At 37.2% G+C, this 15,169-nt stretch overlaps 1 protein-coding gene across 1 annotated transcript in view; it reads left to right on the forward strand.

Annotated features, from left to right (window-relative positions):
* Positions 1 to 15,169, forward strand: part of smc4 (structural maintenance of chromosomes 4) — a 35,827-nt gene that overhangs the window by 13,286 nt on the left and 7,372 nt on the right. Inside the window, exons 7-14 of the mRNA XM_079392216.1 lie at positions 2,952 to 3,079; positions 3,621 to 3,761; positions 3,888 to 4,038; positions 4,122 to 4,286; positions 5,239 to 5,472; positions 12,717 to 12,902; positions 14,281 to 14,442; positions 14,522 to 14,747. Of these exons, the coding sequence (XP_079248342.1) occupies positions 2,952 to 3,079; positions 3,621 to 3,761; positions 3,888 to 4,038; positions 4,122 to 4,286; positions 5,239 to 5,472; positions 12,717 to 12,902; positions 14,281 to 14,442; positions 14,522 to 14,747 (1,393 nt within the window). The remainder of the gene's footprint in view (positions 1 to 2,951; positions 3,080 to 3,620; positions 3,762 to 3,887; positions 4,039 to 4,121; positions 4,287 to 5,238; positions 5,473 to 12,716; positions 12,903 to 14,280; positions 14,443 to 14,521; positions 14,748 to 15,169) is intronic.

Genomic DNA, 15,169 nt, shown 5'->3' on the forward strand with positions numbered 1-15,169 from the left:
GATAGAATGATGACTAGGGCTGGGTATCGAGTTTGATACTTTTTAGGTATCGACCGAATTGCCTCGATACCACCGAGTACCGAAAAACGTCTTGTCGTTCGGTTCCAAATTTCGATACCTAAGGGGTTAATCTCATCACCGTCAGTGAGCCAATAATCCCGCAGCACTAGGTGTGTTTGACTAGAAGCGGCAACGCGCTGATAGATCAGTGTTTGACCTCCGCGAGAGCGTTTCGAAAGCGCACAGAGCAGTCCGCTCTTTAAATCGCGCGGTTTGTTTATTACACACAGACTGAAGCTCGCGTGACGCCCGCGGTGATTTCAGCGTCTGCCGCCTCTCTAAATGAGGACATAAACACATGAACAACATCTCCAGACCTGCTCTGAGAGTCACTTCGTGAGCATTTTACCGTTTGATTCGAGTAAAACTAGCGTCATATCATATACACACAGAACTGTAAAGGTATTCCCGGAAACCCGTCAAAATAAAAGTTCGGATTAACTTTGAAGACACTGCTGCAGAAATAAATTAATATTGTTCAGCAGACAGTACATACTGCTACTACTAGGCTACTATTAAAACTTTATTCATTTTTTAGTAATGATCGCACAACAGTTATTCCATGTTTTAATTTTAATAGTAACCCCCCTTTGTTTGCCAAAATAAATAAACTTTGATTTTCAATAATTTAAAGATAAATTAAATTAATGTTTTATGTCTTCATTTGAAAACCAGAATACATTTAAATAAACTTAGTTGTTTTTATGCATTCAAATAATTAGACATACTACACCAGAATTGAATAATAATAAAACATATGGTGAAAGAAAATAAAACACCCACTTATGAAAGTGGATGAAGATTTAAAATTTCTTGAAGTCTTTAACAACCTAGAAATGATGATTCTGTCTGAGCTTTGTGTTTTAAAATGAACACGCACTAATGTAAACGTAGCCTAACAGATGTGTAAACTGAAAACTATTTGAACTTTATTAAAATTATTTATTTATGTATTGTGTTGGATATATTTAGTTCCTTTGTGCAGTGGCTCAGGAGATGAGGCTTTGAGTCTGTATAAATATCAACAAGCTAAAAAAAAATAGTTTTTTGAGATAATGTAATCTTATTAAAACTGATTTCATAAAACTGCTATCGAAAAAAGTATTGTTCAGGAACCGGTATCGAAATCAAGGTATTGTTATCGGTATCGATATCGAAAATTTTTGAACGATACCCAGCCCTAATGATGACACAGATTTTTATCTTCGCCCACTTTGGCCTAAATATCTGCCATGTCTTTTTTTTTTTGTATTTTGTTACCTTGAAAGGCTTTGTGTTTCTAGTTTGGCTGTAATGCTCAGACAACTTGTAAAACCAACATGAGAAAGAATCGTGATATTTCTAAAAAAAATCGTGATATGATATTTTTCCCATATCGCCCACCCCTAGCTGGGCTACGATCAAGAAAAAAAGAGGTTTACTGTGAGCTCTGCAGATCAATGCCCACATATGCAGACAAGTAAGTTAGAGAAAAGTTAACGTGTATGAAACCTATGGTATGAACATAATATAATGAATTGCTGTGTGACTACGGAGAATGAATCCTATGCAATAGGTTTATTTGCACTTGTTTCATGTTTTTGCACAGTTTTGCTGCACTTTGCACTAAACCTACCTTAAAAAAAAAAAAATGTTATTCATGTTGTTCAAGCAAACTGTTCTTTTTCGTGATTATTGGGATCAATACCCGACGCGTTGACCTGGGCCAGTGAACTTCAAAAGACACAAAAGGCAAATTTCCCTTATTGTCTACCCCTGCTTGTACTCTGTTGCACTTTACTTTTGCTTTAAAAAGGATTTCATAGAAATTTGGATTTCATTTGGTTTAATAACATATTCTCAAGTAATTATTTATTTTTTTATTTTTTGTGTGTGTGTGGGAAATTAATAGTTTAGATTAATCGATAATTTAGATCAATCTAAATAAAAATAGTCGTTAGTGGCAGCCCTAGAGTTAACCCATTCCTCTTATCGGCAAGACATATCGACATAATTTTTCATATCAAGCCGATGCCGATATTTACATTTAAAGCCATTATCGGCCGATTCCGATATCAGTCCAATAATATTGTGCATCCCTAGTAACTATTGTTGGGTATCGTTTGAGTTTTTTATTGATTCTTAGTCACACGTGAGCAGTTCATCAGTGCGCCTACATCAGTGCGTTGGATCATTCTTTTCTTTTTACTGTTATTATTGGCATGTTGTCGGTCTAATTCTAACGTTTGGTAATATTTCTATTAAAAATTGTGGCAAAACATTAAATTTAAATTAATCGATAAAATCTCCCAGCCCTACTGAGCTGCTTCACACGGGCGAGGATCTCGCAGTAATTTTACCTTATCTACTTTGGCTCTAAAAATAAGTGAATTACTCATGATGCCGGACACCAGAGCTCACTGTCTGTCAACATTTTATTGGATTGCAATAGTTCAACTCCTCTGAGAAAATGGTTTTGTTCTGTTGATGCTCTTGTTTTTTTTTTTTTTTTTTTTTTTTATAAACGCTTTAATCCTAATTTTGTTTTAGAATTTTAGAAAAATTTTCTAAATCTTATTTGGTGTCAATTTTAGTTTTCAAGCCTGAAAACGGTTTCATGAATTTATGATTTAGTGGATAGGCTGGTGAGATTGAACCCTGGGTTCCTCTGTGCTGAGACTGGACCTCGCTGATGCCTGTGCTTGTGTGAGGATCATCATGATATTAGAAAGATCAGGAACCTCATTGTAATTTACAGCAGCCAGTTTGGTACAGGCTGGAGAAAGACATTATGACTGGGGTACTGATTGATTCTCACCAAAAATGTTCATATCTAATCACCCTGTAGATAAACTGTGATTTTTCTGTGGTTCGTGAACTGTGTCAGTTGCAGTGTGTGTGTTTGTGTGCAGCTGAATCGAGTGAAGCTGGTGGAGAAGGAGAAGAGCGCTCTGGAGGGAGAGAAGAATAAAGCCGTGGAGTTCCTCACCTTAGAGAACGACATCTTTAAGAAGAGGAACCTGCTCTGCCAGTTCTACGTGTAAGACACATGCACACCTGTGAACAACTCCGACTGACACACCGCTTCAGTTCAGAGCGTACTTCAGTTTTGACACAAATGCTTAGTCTATAAGTACAGTCGGATGTTTTGGATCACATGTGCAAAGACAGATGTGCTCTAGAAAGATGTGCTTTCCCAGTAATTACCTAGACTGTCCAGTAGATTCATACTGAACCAGGAGCGTTGAGCATATAACACAAGATCTACGGCTGTGTTTTGAGCCGTTACTTCTGCAAAGCATCTCTCTCACTGTCAGTGAATGGTTCAGTGTCCCGATTCAGCAGAGAGACTCATTTCATTCCTGAACGAGTTCCTGAAGTGTAAAGATTGTTGAAACTGATTTAATTTGATTAGTAAGTTTCACAGTGATTGTTTGCTGTTGATTTGATTTCTTCATGGTCAAACTCAATGATTTCATGCTGTGTGCAGTGAATTAGTTCCTCAGTAATGGCATTGTGGTGTTGCTCCATCAGAGATGTGGAAGGCTTGGTTATTCAGAGTGACGTTTGTGTTTCTGCAGGCATGATCTACAGAAGCGTGCGTCAGCCAAAGAAGCTGAGAAACAGCAGATTCAGGAGGACACGAAGGAACTGAGTGACAAAAGCAGCCAGCTGACAGAAGAAATGAAGACCAAGAACGAGGAGCTGAAGGGCGTGGAGAAGTGAGAGAGAGAGTTTCATCCCTCTAAAAACATGAATAATGCCTGAGTGGCATCTGCTGCTCGTACAGTCGTGTTTTGATAGATGTCTTATAGTTGAGGGGTGTTGTGCTTGTTTTTTCTTGAAAGGAAACTGACCAAGCTGACCAAGTTCATAGAGAGCCAGAAGGAGAAATTTACCCAGCTGGACCTGCAGGATGTGGAGGTGCGCGAGAAACTCAAACACACCAAGAGCAAAACCAAGAAACTGCAGAAACAGCTCCAGAAAGACAAGGAGAAGGTGAGGTGTCCTGATCTCCAGATGATGAGCAGCTCTGTAGCCTCTTGACTGTAGATTTCCATGAGCGCTTGTGTTCTGTGCAGCTGGAGGAGGTGAGGAGCGTTCCCGCGAGCAGTGAGAAGATCATCACCGAGGCGTCTGCTCAGAAGGAGGAGCTGGAGAAGAAGAGGCTGGTGGAGGAGCAGAAGCTGGCTCAGGTGATGGAGAGCCTGAAGGAGGAGACCAGCGACCTGCAGGAAGATAAAGAGGTGAGATAACGTCTCGGACGTGAGCGTGTGTGACGCCAGCTGATAGCACTCTATCGTCTGAAAGAAGCTGTGAGAATGCAATTAACACCAAACACGCAAAACGTGCTTTTCATTTGTGCTGGATGCAAGAGGCCCGTGAGTATAGCACATTTCCCACCTGCTGCTCATTTCACTTTAAATAGGTAATGCATAAAGATGAAAATGCATGATGCAATTAGCTGCAAACTGAAATTTAAAATAATTTATTTAATAATTGAGTCAAATTTTGTCAACACTGAAGTGGAGTTGTACAAACCCTAAACACTACTCGTTGATTGTTTGTTTCTGAAATATAAACATTGAACCGGTGGATGTATTCAAACACAAATAAATAATGTAGACAACAGGTTTAGTATAAATATAATGAATAAAGTTTATCATCAGAAAACAGCTCAGACTGAAAGATTGATCCTGAGATTCAAGAATCAGTGTTGATCTTGTTAATCCAGCAGTAGTGTCACAGCTGACATGTTTACGGTTATAGTTTATCTGTGGAACAGCAAGTTTTGGTTTGGTTATTTATTTTATTTTGTGTAGTTATGGAGGTTTTTTTTGGGGGGGGCTAAATTTTTTGGTGCATAACTACTTTAAATTTCTTTTAGGCTTTGTGTGTGTAATACATGTTTATAATGAATATCTGTAATTTTATCATTTTGTTTCTTAATTCCTGTTGTGTTCTGAATTACGTTGAATTTAAATGGTTTGTTGTGGAATAAGAGAACTAAAATTTTTGTAAACTACATATTTACGCTTTTGTATCGTATCAGTATACATTTGTATACAAGTATTTTCCATTATTTCTGAGTGTAATGACAAAATGTGACTTTCTCTTAGCAATGCAGTTTTGAGGGGTGTTTTTCTGTAAAATATCGCTCCTACTCAATCTTTGCTGCTTGTGTGTGGTCTTCTGCAGAAGAGAGAGCAGGAGCTGCTGGAGCTGAGTAAGACGGTGAACGAGACGCGCTCACGGATGGACGTGGCACAGTCAGAGCTGGATATTTACCTGAGTCAGCACAACACGGCTGTGAGCCAGCTCAACCAGGCCAAAACCGCTCTGCAGGAGGCTGTGGACACGCTGAGAGAGAGGAGAGCCACCATCAAAGACCTCAGCGCCAAGATACCTCAGTGTGAGGAGCAGCTCAAGAAGGTCTGTGTGAAGACCCCGCTCCTTTGGGATCAGTAAGCTTTTTAATGTTTTTTTAAGAAGTTTCAAGCAAGGCTGCATAAGAATTTATTTGATCAAAAATACAGAAAAAAATAATAATTTTGTGAAATATTATTGTAATTTTATTATAAGTTTTCTATTTTAATATACTTTAAAATGTAACTGATTCCTGTGACGCAGCGCTGTATTTCCAGCATCATTACTCCAGTCTTCACTATCACATGATCTTCAGAAATCATTCTAATATTCTGATTTATCATCAATGTTGGAAACAGTCATTGCTGCTTTTTTGGGACCTGTGATACTTTTTTCAGGATTCTAAACGTCAAAAAGAACAGTTTTATTCAGAATGGAAATTTTGTGTTATAATATACACTATTCAAAAGTTTGGGGTCAGTAAATTATTATTATTAATTTTTTTCTTTAAGAAATTAATACTTGTATTCAGAAAGGTGATGAGTGGTAGTAAAGACTGTTAGAAAAGATTTCTATTTTGAATAAATGCTCTTTTTAACTTTATTCATCAATGAATCAAAGAAAAAAGTATCACAGGTTACAAAAAATATTAAGCAGCATAACCGTTTCAACACACATATTGATATACAAATCAGCATATGAGCAATTCCAGCGTTATGGACGTGACATTCGCAGTCAAAACCTGAAATATAAATTCTCATAAACTGTATTCTTTACCAATATATTGAACCATCTCTTTATATTTTTCTAAACCCCTTAAAATATAGTCCAGATACCAGAACAGTATCAGTCTATAAACCTGTTCTATATTTTAAATGAGGGAAATACACGTGCGTTACGGACGTGACAAAAAAAGACACGAGCTTCTGAGGGACAACATATTTTAGACTTTCTGTGAATTACAATAATGCACAAACCAGAAGCAACAATATCTGCAGAATGGAGAAGGGTTGGCATTTATAAAACCCAAAATATCAATTTTAAGTTTTCGTTTCTGTGTGTCAGAGGAAAAATCAATGTTACGGACGTGACATCTCTCCGTTACGACGTGGCCGTTCTGAAAGCGGAATATATCCGACTATGGAAACGCGTATAAAATGCTTTAAAACTTTAACGGAAACTTCTAGAGGGTGTTTAGTAGGGCTGCCCCCCACTAAGGATTTTTCTAGTTAACTAGTTTGTTTAAGCCATTATTTAACTAATCACACATTTATATTAAGTCAATAGACCTATAATCCATATTCCGCTCAAGCACACGTGTACAGTTTTCCACAAAGCACAAGCAAAAGTAGATTAAATTGATGATTATTAAAGTATAGAAAAATGAGATTTTAATTATTTATCAATAAACTAATGCTTTCTTGTCAGCTGCAGGAAGAAATTCCCAGTGCTGACTCTCGTCTCCACAGTAGCCTACTGGACGTGCCTTTAGAGAGAACTGTAACCTTCATACAGATTATATAATCAGGGAGTATTTCATTTAGTTTTTAATTGATTCGTTTAACAGTGTACATGTCAAGCTATAGCTGTTTCTCTTGTAGCCTATGTGAGAGAGTTTTGGTTCTTGTTTTGAGACGCGCTCCAGTTCAGTGACAGACGGCAAAAAGCATATCCTGTTTGTTTTCATTATTTTACTTTTTTTTTTTTTTTTTGGTCATTATGAATTTACATAAAATCAGTTTCGAACTGATTTTAATTAGTTTCATTATCAGGAAAAAGTGCAAGTGATCTCACGGGCGCCTGCCTCCCTGTCATGCATGCTCATTGATATTCCGCACAAACACTTAAATATGGGCCAGAAATGTAGCACGTATATACAGGTTAAAGCTAGAGTTTGGAATCACATTCAAATAAATCTTCACCAATCTAGATCCGAGACAGATGCCGTTCTAACCTGAAAATAGAAGGCTATTTGACATTTTAAAATGATCTAACAGACCAACGCAGCTCCAATTCGTTGATCAGTTGTTGATCAAGATTAAAAGGAGGCCGCTGAAAAAATGTTTAATGACTTGCTTATGCATTAAATAACTAAGATAAAATACAGGTTAAGTAAAATATGCTGAATATATGAACCGATCAGCGTATGTGTGTTTGTGCTGAGGGAGCTTTAAAGGTGCCATAGAATGCATTGATACAGTATTTTAAATTGTTCTCTGATATCTACACAGAAGGTATGTGGCTTAGGTAAGGGCAAAAAATCTCCAGAAACCATTTTACATGTCCATTTACAACCCTAGGATTTCTCCCTAGAATGAAACGGTCTGTTATTGGCTTATTTGGCAGGGTCATGAATAATAATGAGCTTTGCTCTGATTGGCTGTTTCACAGTACGGCTCATCAGCAAGAAGGAAGCACAGGGAGGAAAATATATATTTAAATACTTTCTCTCGCAGTTATATCGTCGGGTAATTATACTGTATATAAAACGCGGGCATCAGGGAGCCGTTATTAATATGCGAGGCATTGAAACTGCTTTTGAACGATCCATCGATCGCGTTATAGTTTCACTTTCAAGAGACGCGATCACACAAACTATGTTTACATTATGGAGCAACAGTACTTACCACACATTTCACAAGATCAGATGCTTGTCAGTGGTGCTCAGGATCTGTAAGTCATTCGCCATCATCCTCATCTCTCCTTACTGAGAGTGAAATCTTATGTACTGTAACAGGCTACCGCTAGCAAGGAGCTAACCATGTCCCTTTAGTGGCTCGCGTTATTTGTGTTATGTTCTGATTCGCCTGTTTTTCAGTGCTCTTTTTTAATCACGAGATTTACATATGAAGGAGGAAACTATGGTGTTTGAGGCTCACTGTATGTCATTTCCATGTACAGAACTGTTATTATTTAAATATGCCAGGGTAAAGACAGTTTTTCATTCTATGGCACCTTTAAAGGTTTCTAACGTAGGCCTACTTACAACGTGTTTTGCAGCGTTGAGTAATGTATCACAGACGCATCCTCTCATTATAACAAAACAAGTGTAGACTGTGTAAATGAGATTCATTGTGCAGTGTAAGGAGCTTCGGTGATTATAAGGGAGTTTGCAAATGTGATTAGATTTAATACAACAGTTCATTAAACAAGAAGTTAATATTAAATGACTCATATTGTCTGACTACAACACTATTGCCTTGTTTAGCTCTATTTCATCAACGAAAATAGTTTCAAACAAAGTCCCAGCCAAGCCGCTGCGCATCTTCATTCAAACACAGCGGTGTTTCGTTTATGAATGAACTGTGTTTTTAAACGAATCTAGTGAGTCAATGATTCAATTACCCTTTCATAAAGACAGTGACGTACTTCCTGAATGAATCAGCCGTTCGAGCGAATCATTTAACCCTCTGGTTGTGTTCGGACTCCGGTCACACTCGTGGTGTTCCCGGTCAAAAAGGACCGGACTCCAAACAACTGCTTATAAATCTGTCATTATGCTATATTATCACCAAATATTGGATTCAATCTTTTTGTCAACTTGTTTTCTTTCATTTAGGACTGGTTTTGTGTTTCTATTTGCTTTGATTAATATTAGGCCTCATTTATCTGAAAGTATGTATCTAATTTTTTGAGTGAAAAAATCATTTATGAATAAACTTCACAATGAGAGAAAAAAATATTAGTTTCTCACACTAGTGTGCTTTAATGTTTAATCAGGAAATTTGCTTTTAAATGCTTTTATTTTGTACAAAATTGCACAAAGTAACACTTGTCAAAAATGGCTGGCCATTGAAAGTGAATGGGGACGAATGAAAGAAACAACTAGTGTTCAGGAGCATGTTGTGCTTGCAAACATAAATGCCTTGGACCAGTGCGTGCATGTATACTCACGCTATCACACTCACACACACACACACACACACACACACACACACACACACACATCTATGCATACAAACTATTGTATTACACCTATTTCATCCTACCCTGAACTGTATGCAATATCCTTTTATGACTCTGATATTATATCTCTCTCTCTCTCACACTCACACACTCACACTCACACACACACACTCACACACACACACACACAATGCACACAAATGCTCAAACTGCCTTGTCTTTGGCCTGCATTGACTTCAAAATAATCTTTTGTTTCCATCCCTCGACCAGAACGTTACATCAACTTCAGCTGGGTCCTCAAAATCAGAAGATTGCTTCTTTTCAGTTGTTGCAAGGTTTTCAGCTTGTCCAGTGATATCTTTCTCTTCCAATATATCTTGCAATGCATCGTCACTGTAAAAACCAAACTTCCTGATTAAACATTAAAGCACACTAGTGTGAGAAACAGCGCAAATTTTTATTTTTTGTTTAATATTGTGAAGTTCATAAATGATTTTTTCACTCAAAAAATTAGATACATACTCTCAGATAAATAAGGCCTACGATTAATCAAAGCAAATAGAAACACAAAACCAGTCCTAAATGAAAGAAAACAAGTTGACAAAAAGATTGAATCCAATATTTGGTGATAATATAGCATAATGACAGATTTATAAGCAATTGTTTGGAGTCCGCTCATTTTTGACCGGGAACACCACGAGTGTGACTAGGTGAAATAAAACCCACAAAAAATGACAAAAATTAATGAGAAGTACTTGTACCCTATGTGCACAAAGTCAGTAAGTTTGAGTCCAATGCGATAACGTTAACTAGTATTTTCAGGAAAAAGAGACATTTTTTCACCTATTTCACACAACCTATTGAACACAACCAGAGGGTTAAATGAATGTGACATACCGCCACCTACTGGTAGTTTTAGTTTAATCTTTAAAGTATCTTTTCTATTATTTAAATCATTTAATATTTCTTCATTCAAAATTGTATATTTAAAACATTAACCTCAACATGAATTTATGAATTTAATTGCACTCATTAAACATCTGAAGATACACCTACAGCCACTTGTGTTCTTCTGTACCTCTGTAGTACACATTTATTCCTTAAATACTGATTTCATTTGATTGGCATCTTATTCTACTTGCTTTTATTCTTTTGTTTTAATTAGAAATGATAAAAAGCTTATAAATATATATTTTTAATTTGACATAAAAGATGACATACTTTTAATAAAGTTAGAAAAATGCCACTACAAAGGTAAAAACTAAATTCCCGGTAAATCACTTTGAGTCAAATATCACCTCGTAATGGGAAGGTTCATTTTTGATCAGAGTTTTTGATTATTGATTTGAAGCTGCTGCTAAATTTTGGCACAAGCGCTCCTAAAAGAAAAGTAAGCGTAGAGCCCTGAGATATATTTCTCATGTATGTGAGGAGCCCCAATTTTAAGTTTTCTTTTTTTAAGTTGTTTCATCATCAGGAAAAAATGCAAGTGATCCGTGCGAGCACCTCTCTGTCATGCATGCGCATTCTTTTCCACACAAACACTTGCATATGAATAATAGTCTAGACTCTAGAGCATAGCCTCATAAACTTGTTTATAAATCGCTTGTGCATTAAAGATACAAAACAGGTTGTTAAATATGCTGAATATATTGTTCAAATATTTATAAAATGTGAAACTAGCTAATCTTATTTGCAGTCTAGCAATTTGCATCTGCATAACATAGTGAATTGTTTTTAACATGCAATGATACAAATTAAAACCAAACAAGATTTGTAATGAAGAAAAAAAAAATATTTAGACATAATGATGTAGCCCACATCTCATGAATGCAACGCAGATAGCGACACAAGTTTGTTTGGAACAAATCAAAAGTTTAAATAAGATAATAATATTAACAATGAACATTATGACATTCAGTCCGCCTGTGCATTTCTGACCCAAACAGCAAAGCAGTCTAAATCTCCGCGATGTTCTTGTTAAATATGCAGTTTCTGAAATATTACAATGAATTAATTTCTAAGAAGTTATGATATGGAAAGCCTGAAACAGATCACAACAGTGTAGCCATGCACAGGCTATCAGTCATGAGCTACGTGGTAAACATGCATGCCAGTATGCATCTGATTTAATATGAAGCGTCCGTAACGGTCACGTCCGTAACGCATTATTATGTTTGATAAGAGCAATTAATGGAGATGAGCTGTTGATCATAATTAGCATGGCCATAAGTTGGCTGTGTACAGAAAGTTTCAAGTTAATTGCATTAATAATTACTATATGAAATAAACTTAATCTTTAAAACGTTACGGACGTGACACAGCGCTGAAGCATCCTGACATCATAAATCTAGCCCTTATAAATCCAAAAATCATCTCTGTTTAGACTGAGTGTATTTACTTTTCAGACAGGCCTCCATCTTTCTACAAAATACTTACTGTTGACACATTTAAAAATGGGCAGTCTTTGATATCTCATTTCAAAATATGAAATGCAGTCAAATGAAAATGTATTTTTACTATAGGGCCACCCCTCATATGTGGTGGATAAACATAGCGATTTCCTTCACATTTCTATTAAAGCACATTAATGCAGTAAAATACAGACCTAAACACACAACTCAAACAGGGGTTTGTTCTTTTGGTAAAAACTTCGTTTTTTCATGGTAAGGTTGACATTTGCATGGAATTGTTGATATTAGAATGATTTCTTTTTTGATCTTTTTTGATCAAATAAAAACAGCCTTGATGAGCAGAAGAGACTCCATTAAAAATCTTGCTGATCCCAAACTCTTGAAGCGCGGTGTATGGTTCTCAGATTTGTCAAATCCTTGATCGAACCCTAGGAGAACACAGCTGGTGGATGTACAGTCCCCTGCATAAGTATTGGAACAGTAAAGACAAAATTGCTCTGTTGGCTGTGGAGTCAAGACATTTGCAAATATGATTAAAAGATGAATATGAGACAAAACTACAGAATGTCACATTTTATTATTAGCCGTTTCAACACATACATGTTTTACCAAATAAAAAGAGCAGCACTTTTAGAGTTCATCCCACTCATTGATGTGAGCATAAGTATTGGGACAGTTGAACATAAGGCAGATATAAAAGATTAAAAGCTATTATTTAGTTGCAGATCCCTTGCTCACAATCACAGCAGTGAGTCTGTGACCCAGAGACATCACCAGACTCTTGCTCTCATCCTTTGAAATGCTTTTCCCAGCCTTTAATGCAGCCGATTCTTTTGGCTCATATTTGGTTTTGTCTCATATTCATCTTTTAATCATATTTGTAAATGTCTTGACTCCACAGCCAACAGAGCAATTTTTCTTTCCTGTTCCAATACTTATGGAGGGCACTGTGTATGGCTTTGGTTGTGAGATGGTGTGTTTGTGCTGCAGGATGAGCAGGAACTGGAGCAGATCTCGCAGCAGGACCAGCAGAAGAGGCTGCAGGTTGGAGACATGAGACAGAAGGTGGCTGAAGCCAAGAGCTCTCTGTCCACCAACCGCAGCCGCAACAAAGTGCTGGATGCCCTCATGCAGCAGAAACGCTCGGGCAAGATCCCGGGCATCCTGGGACGGCTGGTACGTCCCTCACCTTCTCCTTGGCTAGAGACACTCTGGGTGCTTCTCAGTTCTTATTTGTGCATCCTCGCTTCCTTTCCTCGCGTCTTGGCTCCAGCCCTTCAGGATGCGAGGACAGAGGAATTGAATCAAGTGAAATGATATATGCTCGCTCCCTTTAGCGTCACTTCAAAGCATTGTCAATTAATGATGACTCTACACCACTAGATTTAGCTTGCACGTCAGGATTCTTGAACATTACGGATAAGTATTTATATTGTAATACTTTCAACCTCCACAAAATACCAATATTTTGAATACCCAGAATATATTGTTGTATGAATATCTGCACATGCAATACATCACAATGAAGAATGAAGATCAGATCGTCTACTTTCAAACAAAGATTTTTTTATTCTAGCTTCAAGCATTGTTTTTTTTGTTTTTTTTTATCAACACTTGAATGTGGTGTCATTAAAAAAAAAAGAAGCTAAATTTATCAACATTTCACTCTGTATCATTAGGCAGTTTTCATTTATATGCGATTAGTGTTGATGATGGCATTATTTTTCATATGCTTACATATGAGATTGCTGGTTTCTGTGTCTTCCTGGTCTGTTTTTGATCAAGTGATTCTAGACTCATTCAGGAGATGCGTAATAGTGCCCCCCCCCCCCCAGCGTTTAACAGTGAAAACACGGAAACACAGAATATTCTAATATAAGAGTAAACAATGAATTATTCCCAGTTATTAACTGCTTTTTGCTTTTTTTGTTTGGCATACATTTGTGTCTTGTACATGTAAACAGTAATAATAATTAATAAACGGTTGCAAAAACACCATTTTTACTAAAGCAAATCACAAAAGTTTTCAAAAGGTCTGGGTTATTTAACTATGAATTTTACACCACAGCGAAACAGTTTGAAATAATATGCAACACATTAACAACCCCTGCAGGCATAAACTACAAACATACTGTGTAAACAACACATCAAAACTAATTAACTACAGACCTACATTAAAGTCATTCTCTAACCAATATAAGAGGCATTCATTTAAAAATTAAAAGCAATAAGCCATTAAAATCAAGAGATGTAAATAAACGTAATTACAACTGCTGAAAAGTACACGTTATACATCAAAATGAAAGGCACTGTCAAAACATAACCCACATTTACAATAACTTCATGCTTTAGACACGTTTGTGTTTGTGTATTTTCTGCCATGTTTAGCACTTGATGCAGATACTGGCGAAGGGGGAGGAGAATTTATACATGCGTCATGTTTAGTCAAAGCACTTCTGTAAAGGATGCATCTGTGTATCCTCGCTCATGGCTCCTGAGAAGCACCCTTTCTGTGTAGATAAACAGGGTCATGTTCCTGCCGTTGTCTCAACAGGGTGACCTGGGAGCGATCGACGAGAAATATGACATCGCCATCTCCTCCAGCTGCGGCTCGCTGGATAATATCTTAGTGGACTCCATTGACACGGCACAGAAATGCGTCACGTTCCTGAAGGCCCAGAACATCGGTGTGGCCACATTCATCGGCCTAGACAAGGTGAGGAAAGGACATTGCTTGCTAGACCTGATTTCAGAGCTGGAGTCCAGTGCTGATGGTGTTTGGTGCTGTTGTTCAGATGAAAGTGTGGCAGCAGAGCATGGGCTCCATCTCCACTCCGGAGAACATCCCTCGTCTGTTTGACATGGTGCGTGTGAAGGACGAGAGCGTGCGGCCGGCGTTCTACTTCGCCCTGAGGGACACGCTGGTGGCTAAAGACCTGGAGCAGGCCACGCGGGTGGCCTTCCAGAAGAACAAGCGCTGGAGGGTGGTCACGCTGCAGGGCCAGATCATCGAGCAGGCCGGTCTGTTTACTCCCGTCTCTAGAGCACTCGTAAATCACTAGCTTTTACTAAATTCAGCTTCAGTTTTGCTGGGTTCCGTTTTAATGGTTAAATTAAATATCAGTAATCAAAAAGAACATCTAATTCAACAAATTACATTCTAGGGCCCTATTAAATTACATTTACTGGTAAGATATTAAATATTACTAATCAAAAGGTCTAATAAATTCATGAATCTTACAACAATTTATCAAGTTTAACACAAATTACAGTTTTAGGGCCCTATGAAATGTTTGTTCATGTTTTTCTTTTTTTTGTGGATTGTTTTAAAGGTCTAATTAAATGAATGAATTAATAAAAGGTTAACAATTGAATAATTTATTATTTTCTTCAATAATTGGGCCTTATGAAATGCTTTATTTTCTGTCTTGTCTGTTTTTTTT

Source organism: Barbus barbus (assembly GCF_936440315.1).
Source record: "Barbus barbus genome assembly, chromosome: 34".
In the NCBI taxonomy this organism is placed as follows: Eukaryota; Metazoa; Chordata; class Actinopteri; order Cypriniformes; family Cyprinidae; genus Barbus; species Barbus barbus.